Here is an 18372-nt window from a genome sequence, read left to right as displayed (position 1 = left end):
CTCTTGAAAGGGCAGAGGTCAAAGATAGAATATCCAGTTGTGGAAATGCAACGGGAACAGATTATGGCCCCTGTGCCCCACCCAGCATGCTCTCCGTACCTTTCTTGTGGATTTCCCTCAGAGCTATGACAATCCTATCCCCACTTTCCTCATATTTCTACTAAGCCCAAACCTGCTTGCGCAGACTGGCTTAGCATTCTGTTCTGAGGATAATTCCTAGTGGAACGGGATTCTGTGGACTTAATCAATTTCTGCCCATTTGTTTATTTATCCAATTAAGACAGTGTAACACATTAAAATAATAAGGACTATTATTACTATTAAAATAAGAATACTATACTATTAAAATATTATATTTATTATATAGAAATTATATTATTATTACTATACAGAAATATTGTAATATATTTATAATTGAAGGTGTAATTATGTCTGGCTTATAGGCTATAGTAGACTTGAAAGTGATATCCTGTCCTTCCTTCTCTGCCCACCATTTTTATTACAAATTCATATGTGGTCATTTCATTTCCCTCAGGCTCTCCTACTGACTACTTACAAAGCTCTTCATTGGTGATTATGATTCTGTGCACACAAGGTACTAAGCAGAAGGGATGATGAATTGTAACTAACTTCAAAATTGTAGGCTATCATTGCCACTACCACCCGCTAATGATACAGGAAGCATTCTCAAGGATGACATAGGATTAATGTCTGACAAAGGCAGACTCACATAATGTAGTCTGTTCTGAATCATTGGGGATGTTCTAATGTTTCTATGCTAAGTCATTACTAATCAAAACCATTTAGATACACAATCAGGATACTATCATGGGTCTCCAGCAGCTCTTCCCACAGGTTGACAATGAGCTGTGTGAGATTGATCTGACATTCAGAATCACAAAGGTTCCTATCACAGGCATGAGCTGTATCACTGATCTGACAATGATCTCTGACTAAACGCCTGAAACTTCATTGTATTTAGTAATTGCAAGACAACTCAATTTTGGTAATGCTTTGTATTTTCTTACCTACAGATGCGCTATCACTGTTATTTACTATAATTGTTTGAAATACGTTTAAAGTCACGTGTGTGCCAATATTTAGAAGTACATAAACATACACTAAAGTGTATGTGGACACATGATGGTGCTTCAGAATAATCGTGTGCTGGGAAATGAAGAATTGTATTACAACATAAAACATATGTCCTTTAGGCATTATTTGTGTTGGAAGATTATAATGAAGAAAAGTAATTTTCAACTTAAGTTGTCATCATTTTTTAATATTGCTAGTTCTAAGGCAGTGGGATGATGTGAAGAAGTACTATACGATTTGCTTCATTCCTGAACTGAAATTAAAAAACTCGTCACATCACCCAATGTGACAGCAAAAATCATAAAATGTGTGCATTACAAAGAGAGCAGCTCATAGAATAAAGAAAAGATTCCAAGTGACCAACTTCAAAGAAAGCCTCTCCTGAGGTGAGTCCAGGTGCGGAAAGGGAAGGACTCTTTTCGTTTTCTTTGATCTTCCCTGCAAAGAGATGAGAAAGAGATGAAAGGAAGATGGTGGGGATAACAGCAAGTATAATTGAGTAACATTCAGTGCAGACACTGTATTTCCATAGTAGGAACTCTTTATGCGACTGAACTTTCATGGAAACCGACAACTTGGAGCATCCCAGGACAGGGGGGTGATCAAATATCTATGTGAGTTGTGTTAGTCCCACACACATAATGGCAGAACCAGAAGACTACTAAATACAAGAAGAAGAGCAAGCAAACTAACCAAAATCCTGATGTATTAGAAACCACAATGAATTGAAATAGTTTAACCATATTAACACAAAATCTTAAAATGGGAGCAATAAAGTTAGAAGTATTGGAAAATATATATAAAGATGCTAAATTTGAAAATTGAAACTTTTACTGTTTATCATGAACAAATTAGGAAAATGAACACAATATACCATTCAAGGAAAACAACTGCCAAGATCCTAATGTTTTCTAAAGAAAAATCTTTACAGACAAAGGTGTTACTAGCAATAGCTTTGCAAACTCCGGGAAAACCTGAAATTATCACACTCTGCTTTGCCCTAAGCATAGAACTTCACACACACATCTTCAAACCCATCAATCTATATGTAAGAGCAAAGCAGAGCAAGTGATCAAATATTGTTAAAATACCATCGGTAGTGTAAACTACTACAAATATCTGAGAAATCTCCAATAAATTTTCTAAACAGGTGAAAACATATGATGTATAATACAAAAATAAAACATGAAATGGTACAAAAGTGATTCTATATATTAAAAACTACTAGTGCTATGTTGAAAGTTATTCTAGTTCATGATAATACCATAATTCATTTGCAATGGATACGTCATTCCCTAATTTCTCAGTATCATTTATATTAATGAGAAATAAAAATAAAAATAATAGTTTGCAAAGAAATGCTTAGTGATAAAGAGATTCCTTTAAATTAGTTTGTTAATAAAAGAACTAATGCCAATTCATTTAAGTTATCTTAAAAGTAAATAAATAATGACAATGGAATATTTATGAATGTATTGACAAGGCCACATCTGGCACCAAGAGCAAATGCAAGCAATGATCTTCATGAGCAATGCTGCAGTTATACTAAACAAAATAATATCAAACTTGTTAAATCAACAAATTATTTAAAAAGATCATTTATGATGGAAAAGTGAATTTGTAACAAAGAATTCAAGGATGGTTCAAATATTTGCATTAATAATGGAAGCATACCATATCAATAATATGAAGATGAAGAATACATGATCAACAGATGCACAAAAGGCACTTGATAAAACGCAATCACTTCATGAAAAACTGAATGAATAAGGAAACAAAGATTTATATCTTAATGTAAAGATCCCTTACAGACTCAAAAAGCTAACATTATATTCATATTGAAAGTTTGAAAGCTTTATGACACATAGAGCAAGAAAAGAATGCTAATTTGTCATGACTTTTAAACATCCAAATTGGGAAAGTGAAATTCAGATCATCACTTCTGCAGATGCTACGATCAAATATATCAAAACCCAAAAATATTTACCAGAAGATCTTTTAAATCATGATTAAATTTCTCAGTGCTTAAGGGCACAAAGCTCATGAAAATGTGAATATTGTTCTCATGTCCTGATAGTGAACTAGCTAATATAAATATCAATTCAATATGCTTTACAATGGCTACAGATAAATAAGAATGCTACAGATAAATAGGAATGCGTTCAACAGAATAGAAGAAATATACCTATCATAAAAATTATAATAGCATTACTTTGATAATTAAAGAAGCACACACCACATATGCACACACCACACAAACACACACAAAACGCACACACAACACATACAAACAGAACACACATACCACACACACATCACTCACATAAGCCACACACACAATAAAAGCACACAGCATACACACACACTACATACATATCACAAACACTGCACATACACACACCATTCACATACACTACACACACCATATATGCACCACAAACACACTGCACACACTCTACAGATACACCATGCAAACCCACTGTATATATACATCCTACATACATACCATACACACCTTACACACACATTACATACACACACATCATATACACACCACAAACACATTGCACACACATACCATGAATACACTACATACACACACACCACACCATACGCACACTACACACACACATACCATACACACACTACATACACATGCACCACCCACACACACTACATACACACACACCACACACACCATAAGCACACTGCACACACATAACACACACCATGCACACACTACTTACACACAACACACACAACACATACACATCATACACACACAACATATGCCACACACACACACAATGTGAATGTGGATGAATATGGAGCCTCCCATATTCATGGAGGGAGACTCCACGGTATGAAAACTTTCCCACTGCCCAATGAGAACCACAGATCCAATAAAATCTCCTTCAAAAATGCCTATGAAAACCTTCGAAGATCTACCAAAAAAACACACAAATGATATAGAAAAAGAAAATTCCCTAGACAAGCTTATCTAGATTAAAAAACAAAACAACTTGTGATCCTCCTGCCTCTGCCTCCTTCAACAAATCTTACCAGAGAAGAAACCATAATCAGAAAATATTGTATGAAAACCTATCTTCAATAAAAGAAAAAAGCAGCAATAAAAAACCGACACCAAAATGAAAGCATTATAGACTATTCTCCAGTGATATGTCAAAAATGGTATGATATTGAAATAAATTTATAATCATCGACCAATAAAGGAGAATGAAGTGCTTAAACTGTGCCCTGGCTTCTCCAGACAGCTACTCATTTCTTTGTATCATAAAGATACTTGTGCACTTTTGCTGGGAATATGAGTCAGTAGAGAACATGGAAAGCCTTGTGGAGGTTCCTTCCAAGAACAGAGTTAGTACATGTGTCCACCAGTCTTGACACTAAGAATGTGTATTAGTAAGTTTTCTTGTTGATGTTTCAACATATCTGATAAAAAGCACTTAAAATAAAGAAGGGGATGATAATAAACAGTCAATGGAGTCCATCCATTACGGCACTTAGAGGTGAGGGAACCTTGAGATACGGTAACAGTATCACGATGAACCTGGTCATAGTGTATCTGCACTCAGCAAGCACAGAGATGTCATTCTTGGTTCTCAGCTTGTCAGCTTGGCTTCTTTTTGTTTTCACTGAAAATAGATATTTTTAATACAGTATATTCTGATTATGGTTCTCCTCTCCCAACTGGTCTCATGTTCTTCCCACTTCCCCACCCACCCAAATCTATAGATACCATTTCTTTCTGTCTCCCAGTAGGATACAAAGATGCATCCAGAAACACAATAAAAATAAAACTAGATAAATAAAAGCAAACAAACCAGAATAGCAGAGAAACACAAACCAAAACAGAAGCAAAAGAACCATAAAGTTCAAGAAACTCATATCGACACAGAGGTAAGCACAAATTTTTGCACATGCAGAAATCACATTAAGACACAAAACCAAAACAAAAATAAAATAAAAATAAAAACAGAAAAATAAAAAAGCAAAAACATTATATATGTGTGTGTGTATCTCTCTGTGTGTGTGTGTGTGTGTGTGTGTGTGTGTGTGTGTGTATACACTAAGGACCTGTATGGTTAAAATCAAAAATACAACAAAAAGCCCTGACAAAGCATCAAAGCATTATGAGTAAAAAGCCTCCAAACTGCCACTGAGTTCATTTTGTGTTGGCTATCTTCTAGTGGGCATTGGGCCTGGCCTTAAAAGTGGTTTGTATATGCAGTGAGACTCAATTGGAGGAAACTAATTTTCCCATTTGTTAATGGTTATCATTTGGAGATAGCTCCTGGGCTAACGATGTGGTCTTATGTCCACTTCCTGTCTCATCATGGGACCCCATCTGGCCCAGACCTGTGCAAATCCTGTGCATGCCACATCAGTCTCTGTGACTTTGCACCGTCCTTCTGTCATTTGTTTCCTTAGTGTCCTTCTCCCCTTCTGCCTCCTTCACAGGTTTCCCTGAGCCCTGACAGAGGGGAATTGATGGAGACATCCCATGCAGGATGGTCTCTCTACAGCTTGTGCAGACATCCCTTTTAGAATGGTCTCTCCACAGCTTGTTCAGCAGCAGGTTTCTGTATTTATTTGCATCTACTGTAGTACAAACCTTCTCTGCTGCTGGCTGAGGATGACATTGAGCTAAGTAGATCAGAACACTGTTAGAAGTCATTATACTGTAATGTCACTTCAGCAGAATGGTAGTATTTTGTTTTCCCTTAAGGTCTCTGTCCTGTCTAGTCTCAGATTCTTGGCTGGACAAGCAGTGTCAGGCATAGGTTGCATTTCATGAAGTGGACCTTAAATTCAATCAAACACTGGTTGGTTACTCACCAAAGCTTTGTGTCTCTACTGCACTAGCACATCTTGTAGAGAGGTCACCATCATATATCTAAGGTGTTGTAGCTGGAATAATGTTTACCTTTCTCCTTTGGAAGTGTGCAGAGTAACTTTGAGTATCATGAACGCTGTTCAGTAGGGATGAATACTTTACACAGGCACCAGTTCAATTTCTCCATGTTTAATGATTTGTGTAGGTGTTTTCTTCAGCAATAGGCCTGGAGCTCCTATGGGGTCCCTTTGACCAACACTTAGATTAGATGTGACCCATTCCTGGAACTGGAGGCTTCATTTGGTGATGAGAAATGTTTATTTGGGGTTTATTTTCCCCATTACCCCGTTACTTGGCCATTCTGTTTAGATCACCTTCACATGTGTTTTAGAAAGCTTCTGCTGGACTAGCTTTCCATATGACCCCTTAAATGACCCTTAGTTTTTGTTCACCTCACCAAGTTCCTTCCTACACTGACCTCCTTCCTCTTCCTCCCTGTTTGGTCCTATTGTTCCAGTGCACCCACCCACAACATCCATCCATAACTATCTATTCTATCTGCCTTTCCTAAGATAATCCAACCTTCCACTACCCCTGACACACCAGTTCCTAACTCTATACCTAACCTCTAGTTATGTGAATTGTAGCCTGCTTACCGACTTAACAGCTAGCTTTCACGTATAAGTGAATGTATGTCATTTGGGATCTAGATTGCCTTACTCAAGATGATTTTTTCCAACCCCATTCATTTATCTGAGAATTTCGTGATTGTATTTTTTAAACAGCTAAAGTAATATTCTATTGTATAAATGTATCTCATTTTCCTCATCAATTCTTCCATTGATGGACATTTAGGGCTGTCTCTAATTTCTGGCTATTATGAATAGAGCAGAAATGAACAATGGTGAGCAGTTGCCTCTGTAATAAGACCTAGAGTCCTTTGGATATATTCCCAGAAGTGGTATTGCTCAGCCTTGACATAGATCAGTTCCTGATTGCTGTCATGGGTGTACAAGTTTGCACTCCCCCAGCAATGCAGGTTTCCTCCTCCAAACCTTGCCATCATTATGTGTCATTCTTTATTTGGTCTTGGCCATTCTGAATGGTGTAAGAAAAAATCTCAAAGTAATTTTGATTTTCATTTCTATGGAGACTAAGGAGTTGAATATTTCTTTAAGTATTTCTCAGTTATTTGTGGTTTATTTCTTCTTTAGTCATCTAACCCCTGGGGTGGTGCAACCCACCTTCAGGGTGGCTCTTGCCTTCTCAATAAAACCTCTCTGGAAACTCCTTCACAGATAGCTTTATGAGTGTTTCCCCTGTATTATCTAAATCTAATCAAGCTGAAAATGAAGATTAACCAGCACAGAAAGCATGTTAAAAAAATGAAATCCTTACGTCAAAGAGCTTCCTCACTTTTGTGTTCCCTGAAAGCCTGTCAAAGAAGCCTATGAGAGTATCCTGGTGTTCATAAACAGACCAATAAAGAAAATCCAGGACAAACACACAATGCAAACTTTTAATCTTTCCAGTGATTAAAGTTTTACCTTTTGCTTATTTGGGAAGACAAGGTAAGAACAGTTTGATGAACCTCGAACAAAACAGCTTGGGATTTTTCTTTCTACATAAACATCCTATGCTAAACATTGAATGCATTTGTGTGTTGGACAAGTCTACTGTTGCAAATCAATCATTAATTATTTTGCCTTCTAATACTTCTACAGTAATTAAAGTTGTGGCAAAGAAGGGAAGTTTTTGTAATTGCCTTGCCCTCGTTCTGATGGGGAATTGGATTTCAGTCTACAAATATCATTATACCATTTCATATTCAAAGGAAAGATATACTTTTATGGTGACCTTGATTGAATTTTAAGTTGTGACCTTTTTATTCAAATGAAAACTTGTACAATTCTTCCAAAAATTACAATAAGCGAAGGTTTTCCAGGTCCAAACTAAAATTCTGTGAATTACAATAACAAACTTGTTGATTAAGTCATAAAACATGAAAGTGAAAGAGAATATATTTATGAAAATTTGTATTATGTGGGCAGCAGATACCCCTTGAAATGATCATGTTCCAACATACTTTTTATGAAGACAGAAAGATTTGTTTTCATCTCTGCATAGATATTGCAGGGAGAAATCATTCAGCTTTGGGTCTGCCTTGCCAAAGCCTGGCAGACAGCAGGGATAACAGGCTAGCAGGTGTGATGATAACTAAAGATATTAATGGTGTTTGGATGCATTTCATGACTCCTGTTAACTTTTATAGCTCAACTTGTCCTGGATGAGACATAATTCTAAGGCAAGAGTTGCCTCAAAGCTTCCATCCTCATCAAGCATAAAGAAGTGCCTTTCTTCCATGCTTTGCTCACAGCAAACTCTTGGTATTCTTGTCTCTGAAAGCCATTATCGAAGTCAATACCAGGAATACTTATTTCTGCAGGGAAGTTAAATCCTGCTGGGATTCTAGGCCAGTGATCTCAAAATGCTAGTATTTTAAAATATTCTGGATATATTTGAGTTTCATATTCTCATATGGCTGTGTGGAGTATTTAATGAGTTACAGGCCTGATATTGAAATCTATTTCAGCATATTACTAATAAATGTGAATTTTAGCAATGCAAGCATACTGAATGTATCAATAAATGAAGGTTTGGCATCAGAATAGATTATGTATGTAACTAAGATTGCTTCCACTGTTTCACAAATTAAAGTTTTTGTTACCAACAAAATACTTATGTATAGAACTAGCTATGAAATTCATCTATCAGAAAGCATGCCCTGGTTCTGCAGATATATAAATTTTAAATAGTGTCACGCCATTACAGGTAAGTATTTTGGATCAACAAAGGTCTTGAGTTTCCTATGTAATGGGACAGTGATTGTGATTAGTGGTATTTCCTTGACATATGAATCCACATAGTTTAAATTATCCTGGAGAATTAATGATTGAAATAATAGGCCGGGTAGTTCTTAAGCATTTTCTGTTTTATATATGCCATCACTATCAAATGGTTGAGTATTCAGTACCAGATGGAGCTGTTATGTTAATAGATTCTCTAAGAGCAGGGCACTTACTTGTAACATAAGGCTCCAGCAGCCCTTTATAGAAAGCAAAGATCAGGAGTCAGGTGCTATGGGTCTTCTAGAAAGTAGTACAGCTGTTTCAGCTCTTGAAGACACGAGAGACTTCATCTGGAATCATTCTTATACTTCTCTACCTATATGACTCGGATATCTGCATATGCCAGCTTTATCCCATCTCTGTGAAACCTGCTATTCTCTTCTTGCTAATCATTTGAACACGTCTTTTGACTTTCCACACCCAAAATGGTGGTCAACATCTACCCATGTGAGCTACAGAACAGCTGGTTCTCTCTGGGTGCCTTAGCTGAAACACCACAGAAAAGACAATAGATGCTTCTATAGTTTAGAGTCAAAACCTGGGGTAACTTTTACTGGGTGATGGATTTCTCATGCATGCTACCTGGGAAACAGTCATAATGGAAGCTGCCATGAAAAGATGGATGTAGACAGTGGAACTGAATTCTGGCCTTCTGCTTCCCTTCAAAAGAACCAAAATTATTTAATTCACTATATTTGGAGTTATATCAGTTACTGTGATCTTTACTACCTTGATTGAGTTTTTGATATCAGTAGCCCTAATTTAATCAGTTCCATAATTAGTTGAAAACAAATGTAGATTAGCTGGTATTAAAAAGAAGATGAATACATTTCACTAATATAAAATTGTGCCTTTGAAAACTTACATAAGCTTTAATGTAATGAAATATATATGTATACATATATATATATATATGTATATATATAAAAAATTGAATAAAGATCTAGGAAATTAAGGATTTGGTCAATTAAACCTTTGATCTGTTCTTTTTGAATGTTTATATTAAAACTGTAATAATTTCAGGAAACCTCAAAATAATATAAAGTAAAAAACATAGTAATATATTGAGAATGTATATGCATACTCTTCTATTTTTCAGATTAATTTTTTGAAGACTGAAGTGGAAAGAAAGAGCAAAATGATCCGTGACCTACAGAATGAGGTAATTTTCACATTACAGGAAATTGTACACTAATCAAAGAATACACAAAGAAAATGCACATAGACTTTTAACCAGAAGTTTGGAGAATTTGAACGCTCAGCTGAGCTGCAGTAATATAACCACGGAGAACAAAAATGTTGCAAAGAATTACTATCTCACAGCTGCAATGATCTTAGGAAGTAGAAAGGATTTCATTCCATTGATTTTTATTTTTCAAGATAATTGGAAACTACTTCTAGGTTTGAACATTAAATCTGATTTTTAATTTATCGTTCTCTACATGCAGAGAAGTCCCTGTTAAGGTTTATTATCTGATGTTTCTAACTGCCCTAAAATGATAAGAAATGATGCATGTGAATATTTGCTTTATGAACAAGCAGTTTTAAGTTTCTTTAAAGAAGTCTATAAATGAAGTAAACAACAAAAGAGCTAAATGTCAATGAACATTGTTGTAGAGAAAACTCTAGGAAATTAAGAAAACCCACTTCAGTTCAACTCTAAATATGTGGCTATAAATCTCTCTAAGGTAATCATTCCGTCCTCTTGCCTCAGTGAACACAGTGCTGTGGAGGGGATAAGGTATTTCATAATGTAATGGAGTGCTTCGGGTCACTATTCTTAATGGATTCCTGTACTGCCCATAGAGGAACAGGTGCTAAGTTTTGCCTCACATACACCCTGAGCCCAAGATGAGCTCAGGATATTTTAGTAATATCTCCTCACAACGTTCTAACCTTTTTCTGGTGACTTACCGTTCTCGGGATGACTTTTGACCAGCCCATTATTATGCATAACTCTGACATAGCCTTTACAACGTACTATGAACCATCCTCTTGAGTCCCTAGAGCTACTGGGGACAGTGCCAATGACCAGGCAGCTCAGCATGGCAGAACTTAGTTGCCTCAGAAAACTGGAGGCGAGATTTCAGAAATAAAATCAGTGTAGCTCTGGTCTGTCTGAAGGTTTGGGACCATGATCACTCCCAGTTTCCTCCTAGCATTTGCGGCCTTAGGGTCAGGTCACTCCCTGACCTGGAGTACCACTCCTGTTCACGCTTGTGGCTTCATGGGGACTCTCTTCCTTGCCTAAAGCGTTATGTATAAGAATCCATTACTGAGTTTTAGTACCCACTCTACGCTGTCTTGGCATTGTCTTGTGACTGCATGTGCAAAACTCCTAGCTGCCAATCAGTTTGCATTTTGAGTTTCTAAGTGGATGTGAATAGGAGATTGGTAGTCTTCAAACCATTCTAGGAGTTTTGATCTCTGGTGTATTAACAAAAGTATCTTAGCAACTTTTAATAGGCAAGGCTCAGAAGTATTGAGTGTAAGTCCGCATGTCTTTGGAAAGGAATAAGGAATTCAAACTTTGGGCTGTTCACCCACCACAGAAAACAATGCTTTATTTCTTATAGTGAAAATGATTGTTAGTTACACATTCATGTGAAGAAAGGGGTTAATTTTGGAGGTTTTTTTTTTGTTGTTGTTGTTGCTGGGAGCAATTTAAAGCATGCTAACTAGCAAAGTATACATTTTACTTTCTGAATCAAGGCTGGAAGTGTCTGTGAGAAGAGGCTTTACAGTAAAGCTAATGTGATTGAAATGGCCAAAGTGAAATGCACAGAAAAATAAATATGAAAATGGCCTCTATCGTATACGACTACAGGAAAGAACTTTTTATTCGGCAAAGGCATTTTGACTTGGCATTTCAGAGGTAATGCTCGCTCATTGTAGAAATACTTGTTCTCTCAGGGGTGTCGACAGCCTGCCTTAGACACCCCCTCATTTCATGTTGTGAGCAACTAATTCCACTATGTAAATTATTACTGAAAATACTGGTGAGCTACATACATTTGTGGAAGTTTAGAATTGGTCAAATTGGGAGTTCATCTGTGTTCACAGCCATATCGGCACTATTTTTTTCTTACCTGACGAAGGATTATGACTGTAATTCTTCAAAGAAAAGTAAATGTGAACTTTGGGTCTGTGTCATTTATTAAAGTCACTTTGCCATTCATCTACTTTGAATTGTTGGCATTTTAGAACATGTGGAACCAATACACCTTAGACATTTGAAACTTGTTAAAACCCCAACAATGGTAAACACTTACAATCATCATCGTGATTATATTTTGAGGTAATTAATTCATTAATCTGTATGCTTTGCATAAGTATTTTCTTAGTAATGGCTTAAGCAATCAAAACTCCATGAATAAAAATACCAAAGTATACTTGGCTTCTATCCTGTATTCACAGACATCATAGATATCCTCATAGTCTCTCTACAAAGTAAACAAAAGGACCAGCCATCCACTTCACACACACTCCATCATCGGAACAGGGAATAGTGATAATTTTTTCGGCTTGTTTTAACAGAAATTGCCAGAGAAGATTCTAAATTACTGGCATGCCTACAACAATCATTACAGCCAGGAAAATAGGAAGTTCAGTTAGTCATGTTTTCTTCACACTTCTGTCCTTAAGTTGTGTAGGTTTTATTCAACTTAAATCAAATAGATTTCCCTTGAGAAAGGAGGGTTCACTAGAGAAGAAGAGAAGATACCAGAGTGATAAAAGAAAATATATCTTGGAACACATTGACACTTATATTACCTCCTGACTTCCAAACTCTTTCCTATGGTAAGCTCCAGACCATAGAGGGTAAATCACAGTTTAATAAATTGTGATGTCCAAGGCAAGCAGAATATACTGAAGTACTGTGTCCTTCCTAGCATTCTAAATATGTTAGGAGTCTGCAATCTTCGTGTTGTGCATATCTTTCAAGTATTTACAATCTCCATATCAATGGTGGCAGAAAACATCTTCTGACTTAACACAAAACAATCAATCCCCTCCACCTCTGTGTCTTGAGAAAGATGGAGAGCTGATTTCATTTCAGTCTTCCTGGTTTCATGACTCCCTGATGCTTGTTTCCCATCTCCCCAGCTCTATGTACCCCAGAACCAGCATCATCACTGCTCTATGGGCTCATATAGCTTTTGAGTATCAGCTTGTCATGGTTTCCCCCTCTTAGTAGAACCTTACTCAGTCATTACTCAAACACATGGACTAAACCTAGGAGAGTTAAGAAGTTACAAATTTTTAGAGATTTAAGAAAAGGATATTTATGAGAAATTCCATTCCAGAAAACCTAAGAAACTAAAAGAGTGCTGCTCGCATAACAGGACAGATAAATGAACCCCATGTGTGAAACATTAGAGGAAGAAGGTAAAATATAGAAATATTGCTTACAGTACCCATAGTGGAAACCAGATTCCCCAAGAGGTCATTATTTCAATGTCATAAAAACAATTCCTCTGTACTATACCTACGTAAAAATCCATGAACCTCCCATTTAAGACCATTTGTAGCCTCATAAAATTAATGCATAATGGAATCTTCACATCTTACTCTTTGACCCCTCCTAGCATTTAATCTTTCTGGATTGGATTATGTAGTCACTAATCTACCTGTTATTCGCACTCTGAACTTTTCAGTAGTAAAGGGCATGGTGCATAAAATATGCCTATTAATATACAGTAAGTGTGTAGTGCAGTTATGTTAGAAATAAGAATATTGAGTGTTTTTTTAATTACAAGAATGAAGATTAGCTTTTCAGTATTATATCCTCCATGCATTTTCTTGACCATGTGAGACTTCTGATCAATGTTTGTTGAGTAAAAATAAATAATCCATGAACAAAGAAGTCAAGACCATGATGGGTATACCCACTGAAACAGTCTACCTGAGCTAATGGGAGCTCATCAACTCCAGCCAAATGGGAAAAAAAAGCACCAAAGGACAAAATTAGTTCCTCTGAATGTCGGTGACAGTTGTATGGCTGGGACAGACTGCAGGGTCACTGGTAGTGGCACCAGATTTATCCCTACTGCTTGTACTGGCTTTTGGGGAACTTATTATCTTAGGATGAATACCTTGTTCAGCTTAGATATAGTAGGAAGGGCCTTGGACCTTCCCAAAGCAATGTGCCTTACCCTCTCTGAGGAGTGAATGCAGGGTGGGGTTGGGGGGATAGCTGGAGGGAATGAGAGGAGGGGAGGGAGTGGGAACTTGAACTGGTATGTATAATAAAAAAGATTGTTTTTTAATAAAATAATATAAAAATAAAGCTATAAATGAATAAATAAATATGCCTTAAATAGGCTGTATTTTTCATAATTTGAGTAGAATGGGCCACTTTTAATATCACATAATAATGAGACTATGGAATTATGAGGATTATTTCTTTTCACATTTTCTATATGTATATATGTTGTATACACATGCACATAAAAGTAAATAAATAATAAAATACATGTCAAATATACAGAGCAGCTCAAAATCAGGAATAATCAGCAAGACACATACTCATCAGTGCTGCTAAAAGGTACTCCTGGTTTGTTTTTCTTCAGCAAAGAGAGACAGAACTTACATCAGTTACTGATGATGTACTTCATTGAAAAAACAAAAAATTAATAAAAAAATAAAAATAAGGGATGGAAGAGAGGAAAGGAGGAAATAAACAGGGAAAGATGTAAAAGGGTTTATGTGGAATGATATTCAAAAATGAAGATTCCTTTAAAGGTTTATTTTTATTTGCATGTGTGTGTATGTGTCTGGTGTGTATGTGTGCATGTGGTATGCATGTATGGATGTTTGTGTGCATGTGTGAGTGTGTCTGTGTATGTGTGTGCCATGTGTGCATGTGGTATGTATGTGTGTGTGTGTGTCACGTAAATAAAGCTGTCCATGGAGGCTAGAAGAAGGTTTCAGATGCCTTGAAGCTGGAGTTACAGATGGTTGTGAGCCACTCACTGAATTCAGACCCTCTGCAAGCAAGCTATGTTGTCTAATAAGCCACATCTCAAAGTCAGGAAAGAATTTTGCCAACATTAGTGACGTAGTTACTTTCACCTGTGAATTTCACTAGTAATATAAGGAATTTGGGCCTTAAATTCCTGATGATTTTTTTACATTTTACCTGTCAGAGTCAGTAATTTTAGACATTTCGTTTATAGAAACAAGAATATGTAACTCAGTAGGTGACCCCTGAGTGGCAAATAATCTCTGTGTGAATCCACTGAAATGACCATAGGTATAATAAGCAGTTGCCTGGCTTACTTTAAATTGTCTTTTGATTTACCTGGAGCATTTATGAATATTCAAGAAATGCTCCTGTTTCCTTGTACTTTTATAAAATGACTGTTCAAAGTTTTCTGCCATGTCCTTAGTATGTGTCTTAGAAAGGTGGACCATCTGCAGTTATCAAGGTCATCAACCAAGCTACTTTTATAATTTTATCATTTAACATATACTTATGGCACTAAAATATTAATATTTTTACAAATCTGTTATCTTCAGTTAGTACACAATATGGAGATGTTTTTAAATAATTACTTAAAATTGTACACTCTATGTTCCTTCTTCAAGATATTATGAACTATCAGTATTTAGAAAGGGAAAAGGGCCTGAACTTAAAAACAGGAAGACATAGTGGTTCTGTCTACTTATCATCTGTCTGTCTGTTTATCTACTTTTCTACATCTATCTTCAATCTACGTAACATTTCTCACCATCTGCCATTTTAATAGTTTATACTCTAATATATCTATTTCAGTTTTAGTAATTAAATGTTACTTAAACATAGACACTAATGCCAGTCACACAGTTCTTTTGAGGGTAAAATTGTACAGTTATAAGAACCGCTACCATCGTTCCCTTCCTTTTCCTTTCCTCATTAATGTAAAATGTGATTGCATGGATTTCTACATATTAACAATTATACCAATTATAATTCTTCAATTAAAACTTCCTGAATAATACACACATTTGCCTAAAACATATCCCAGAACCATATGCCACAGTTAGCTTTAAAAATATTCATGTAATAATTAAGAATTTTAAGATGGTGAGATTATCCTGGATGACACTGAGAGTGACTCAAATCACTCACAAATGTCTTCATGATAAAGAAGAAGAAAGCCTGTAAGATAACTGTAGATAAAAGGACCTTTATGCTTGATGATTTGAGTTCTATCTGTGGACCCACAATGTTGAAAAGGAAGAACCCCTCTAAAGAGTTGTTTCCTGACCTACTCAAGTAAGCCATGGCTTGTGAGCACCCCTGCTTATACACGCATACAAAATGAGCAGGGCAGGAGAGAGTGTGAGAGAAGAAAGAGAGAGTGAGAGAGAGAAGAGAGAAGGAGGGAGAAAGAGAAAGAGAGAGAGAGAGAGAGAGAGAGAGAGAGAGAGAGAGATCTGACTCATGTACAGGGCAGAGGCAAAATGAAGAGGAAAAAAAGAGAGACTGGGAGATTGGAAGACAGAAAAACTTCAGCTAGAGCCAAGGACTGCCAACAGCATAAAAAGGCAAGGGGCAAGTCTACCTTGGGAAGCTCTGGAAGAAATTTACCCCTTGAAAGAGGCAAGAGACAGATTCATTCTGGGATCTCTGGAGGGATCTTAAACTCTATGATTTTGCCCAAATGATTTCTAAATTTTGTCTTGTTTCTTTCTAGGACCACAGAATACATTTCTATTGTTACCCTACTGTCTAGGTTGCTATTGCATTGCTGTAAAAAGACACCATGACTAAAGCAACTCTTATTTAGAGACAGAGGGGGAAAGAGAGAGAGAGAGAGAGAGAGAGAGAGAGAGAGAGAGAGAGAGAGAGAGAGAGAGAGAGAGAGAGAGAGAGAGAGAGAGAGAGAGAGAACATTTATTTGGGGATTGCTTATAGTTGCAGAGGTTTAGTCCATTATCACCTTGGCAGGAAGCTTGGAAAACTAAAGGCAGATATGGTGCTGGAGAAGTAGCTGGGAGTTATACTCAGATCCAGAGGCTACAGAAAGAACGAGCTAGGCAGTGAGCCTGGTTGGGGCTTTTGAAACTCCAGTTGGCGCCAGGAAGCTGGGTATTCATGTAAGAGCCTGATCATGCTTCTTGTTGCAGAATGTAGACTCTGGGACTCTGGATAAAGAAAGCAGTTGAATTTTTTTTTTGGAGGGGGCTTAATGAGCCATAGTGGGAACATGAAAGACAGTGGTGCTGGGAGCAGTGTAGATAAGGATGGCCCAGGTCAAGATGTTGCAAGGGGTTACAGTTAAGATTGTCTTAAATCTCAGAAAACTTTTAGCTGTTTGTTCATTTTTTGTTTTTGTTTTGCTTCATTCTTTAACATAATTTCTCAATTGAATATTTTGGAATTTTACATCATTCACCCCAATTCCACTCACCTCCCAGTCCCTCCGTATCTTCCTCTCACCCCTGCACCATCCACCCAAAAGAAAACTTTGAAAAATCAAAACAAAATAAGCAAGCAAAGAGAAAAAGAAATTAAAAAGAAACAAAACAAAAAAATTAACAAAAAAAATCATGTTTCCTGGGGAGTCTATTCCAGTTCACTCCAGTAAGACAGGACAAGGGCAGGGAAAGGAAATAATTTTGTTTAAATCCAGCTTGGGGAATCAGTGGTTGTATCTAGGTTGCTTCCATGACCGCGGAGCAGAATTTGTGCAAAGGAGAATTTGTAGCTCGGGCAGATTCCAAAAGCCCAACCCAGCATGGGTAAGGACTCACAACGGCCAGTGTTTCCTCACCAGCACTGGGGAAGCTCCCCTGAGTTTTCCTATTCTTCAGAATGGCTTACTCCCTGTATGCTGCTCACAAGACCATGGCATGGCACTTTCTTTGGCTTGTGAGTTTTACAAACTCCCAAGTCTCCTTAGCTTTCTCCTCAGGAGAGACTTTCTTCAGTATAGAACAAAGAGCCACAAAGCAATGGCCAATTCTGTGTACTGTTATTAATTATGAGACTGAGCAGAAATACTAGCAAGCATTCCATTTCTTCAGGAAAAATTTAAAGATTTTGGTACAATACACGTGTATTTATCACAGTTTTCCAGAGTCTTGAGCACAAACCTATATAGGGAGGAAATAATATAAAAAGATTCCCCAAGCCCTCTCTGAAATTTTTGTCTAGTGTGGGGGAAAAAAACTCATAAAGCCAATAAACTAACATAATAGCAGAATAGTGTGTAAGAGGGTTCACATACTTTATTCCTTGACCACACACACACACAAACAAAACAAATGCTCATGATTTGTGATTAAAATATCCCAAGTGGTCAATCCTTGCGTTCAACTTTCTTTCTCCTTGTTATTCAGAGTCCAGAACGATAGTCCACATTCAAGAGTGACACAAAATCAACGTGGCCCCTCTGAGCTCAGTCATCACAGATAAGTGACACATAGTCAGGAGGTTGTTCTGAGCTCCATCATCACAGATAAGTGTGACACACAGTCAGGAGGGTATTCTGAGCTCGGTCATCACAGATCAGTGGCACA

At 36.9% G+C, this 18372-nt stretch overlaps 1 protein-coding gene across 2 annotated transcripts in view; it reads left to right on the top strand.

The window, feature by feature from the left end:
• LOC101994209 (leucine zipper protein 2) overlaps positions 1-18372 on the top strand; it is a 388597-nt gene that overhangs the window by 204656 nt on the left and 165569 nt on the right. For both annotated transcript variants that reach the window (XM_005358954.3, XM_026785121.1), the window contains exon 5: positions 9962-10024. In XM_005358954.3, coding sequence (XP_005359011.1) covers positions 9962-10024 — 63 coding nt within the window. The remainder of the gene's footprint in view (positions 1-9961; positions 10025-18372) is intronic.

This window comes from Microtus ochrogaster, linkage group LG1 (genome assembly GCF_000317375.1).
Source record: "Microtus ochrogaster isolate Prairie Vole_2 linkage group LG1, MicOch1.0, whole genome shotgun sequence".
Classification (NCBI taxonomy): Eukaryota; Metazoa; Chordata; class Mammalia; order Rodentia; family Cricetidae; genus Microtus; species Microtus ochrogaster.
The sequence above is the reverse complement of the archived record's forward strand: the minus strand, read 5'-3'. Positions and strand labels throughout refer to the sequence as shown.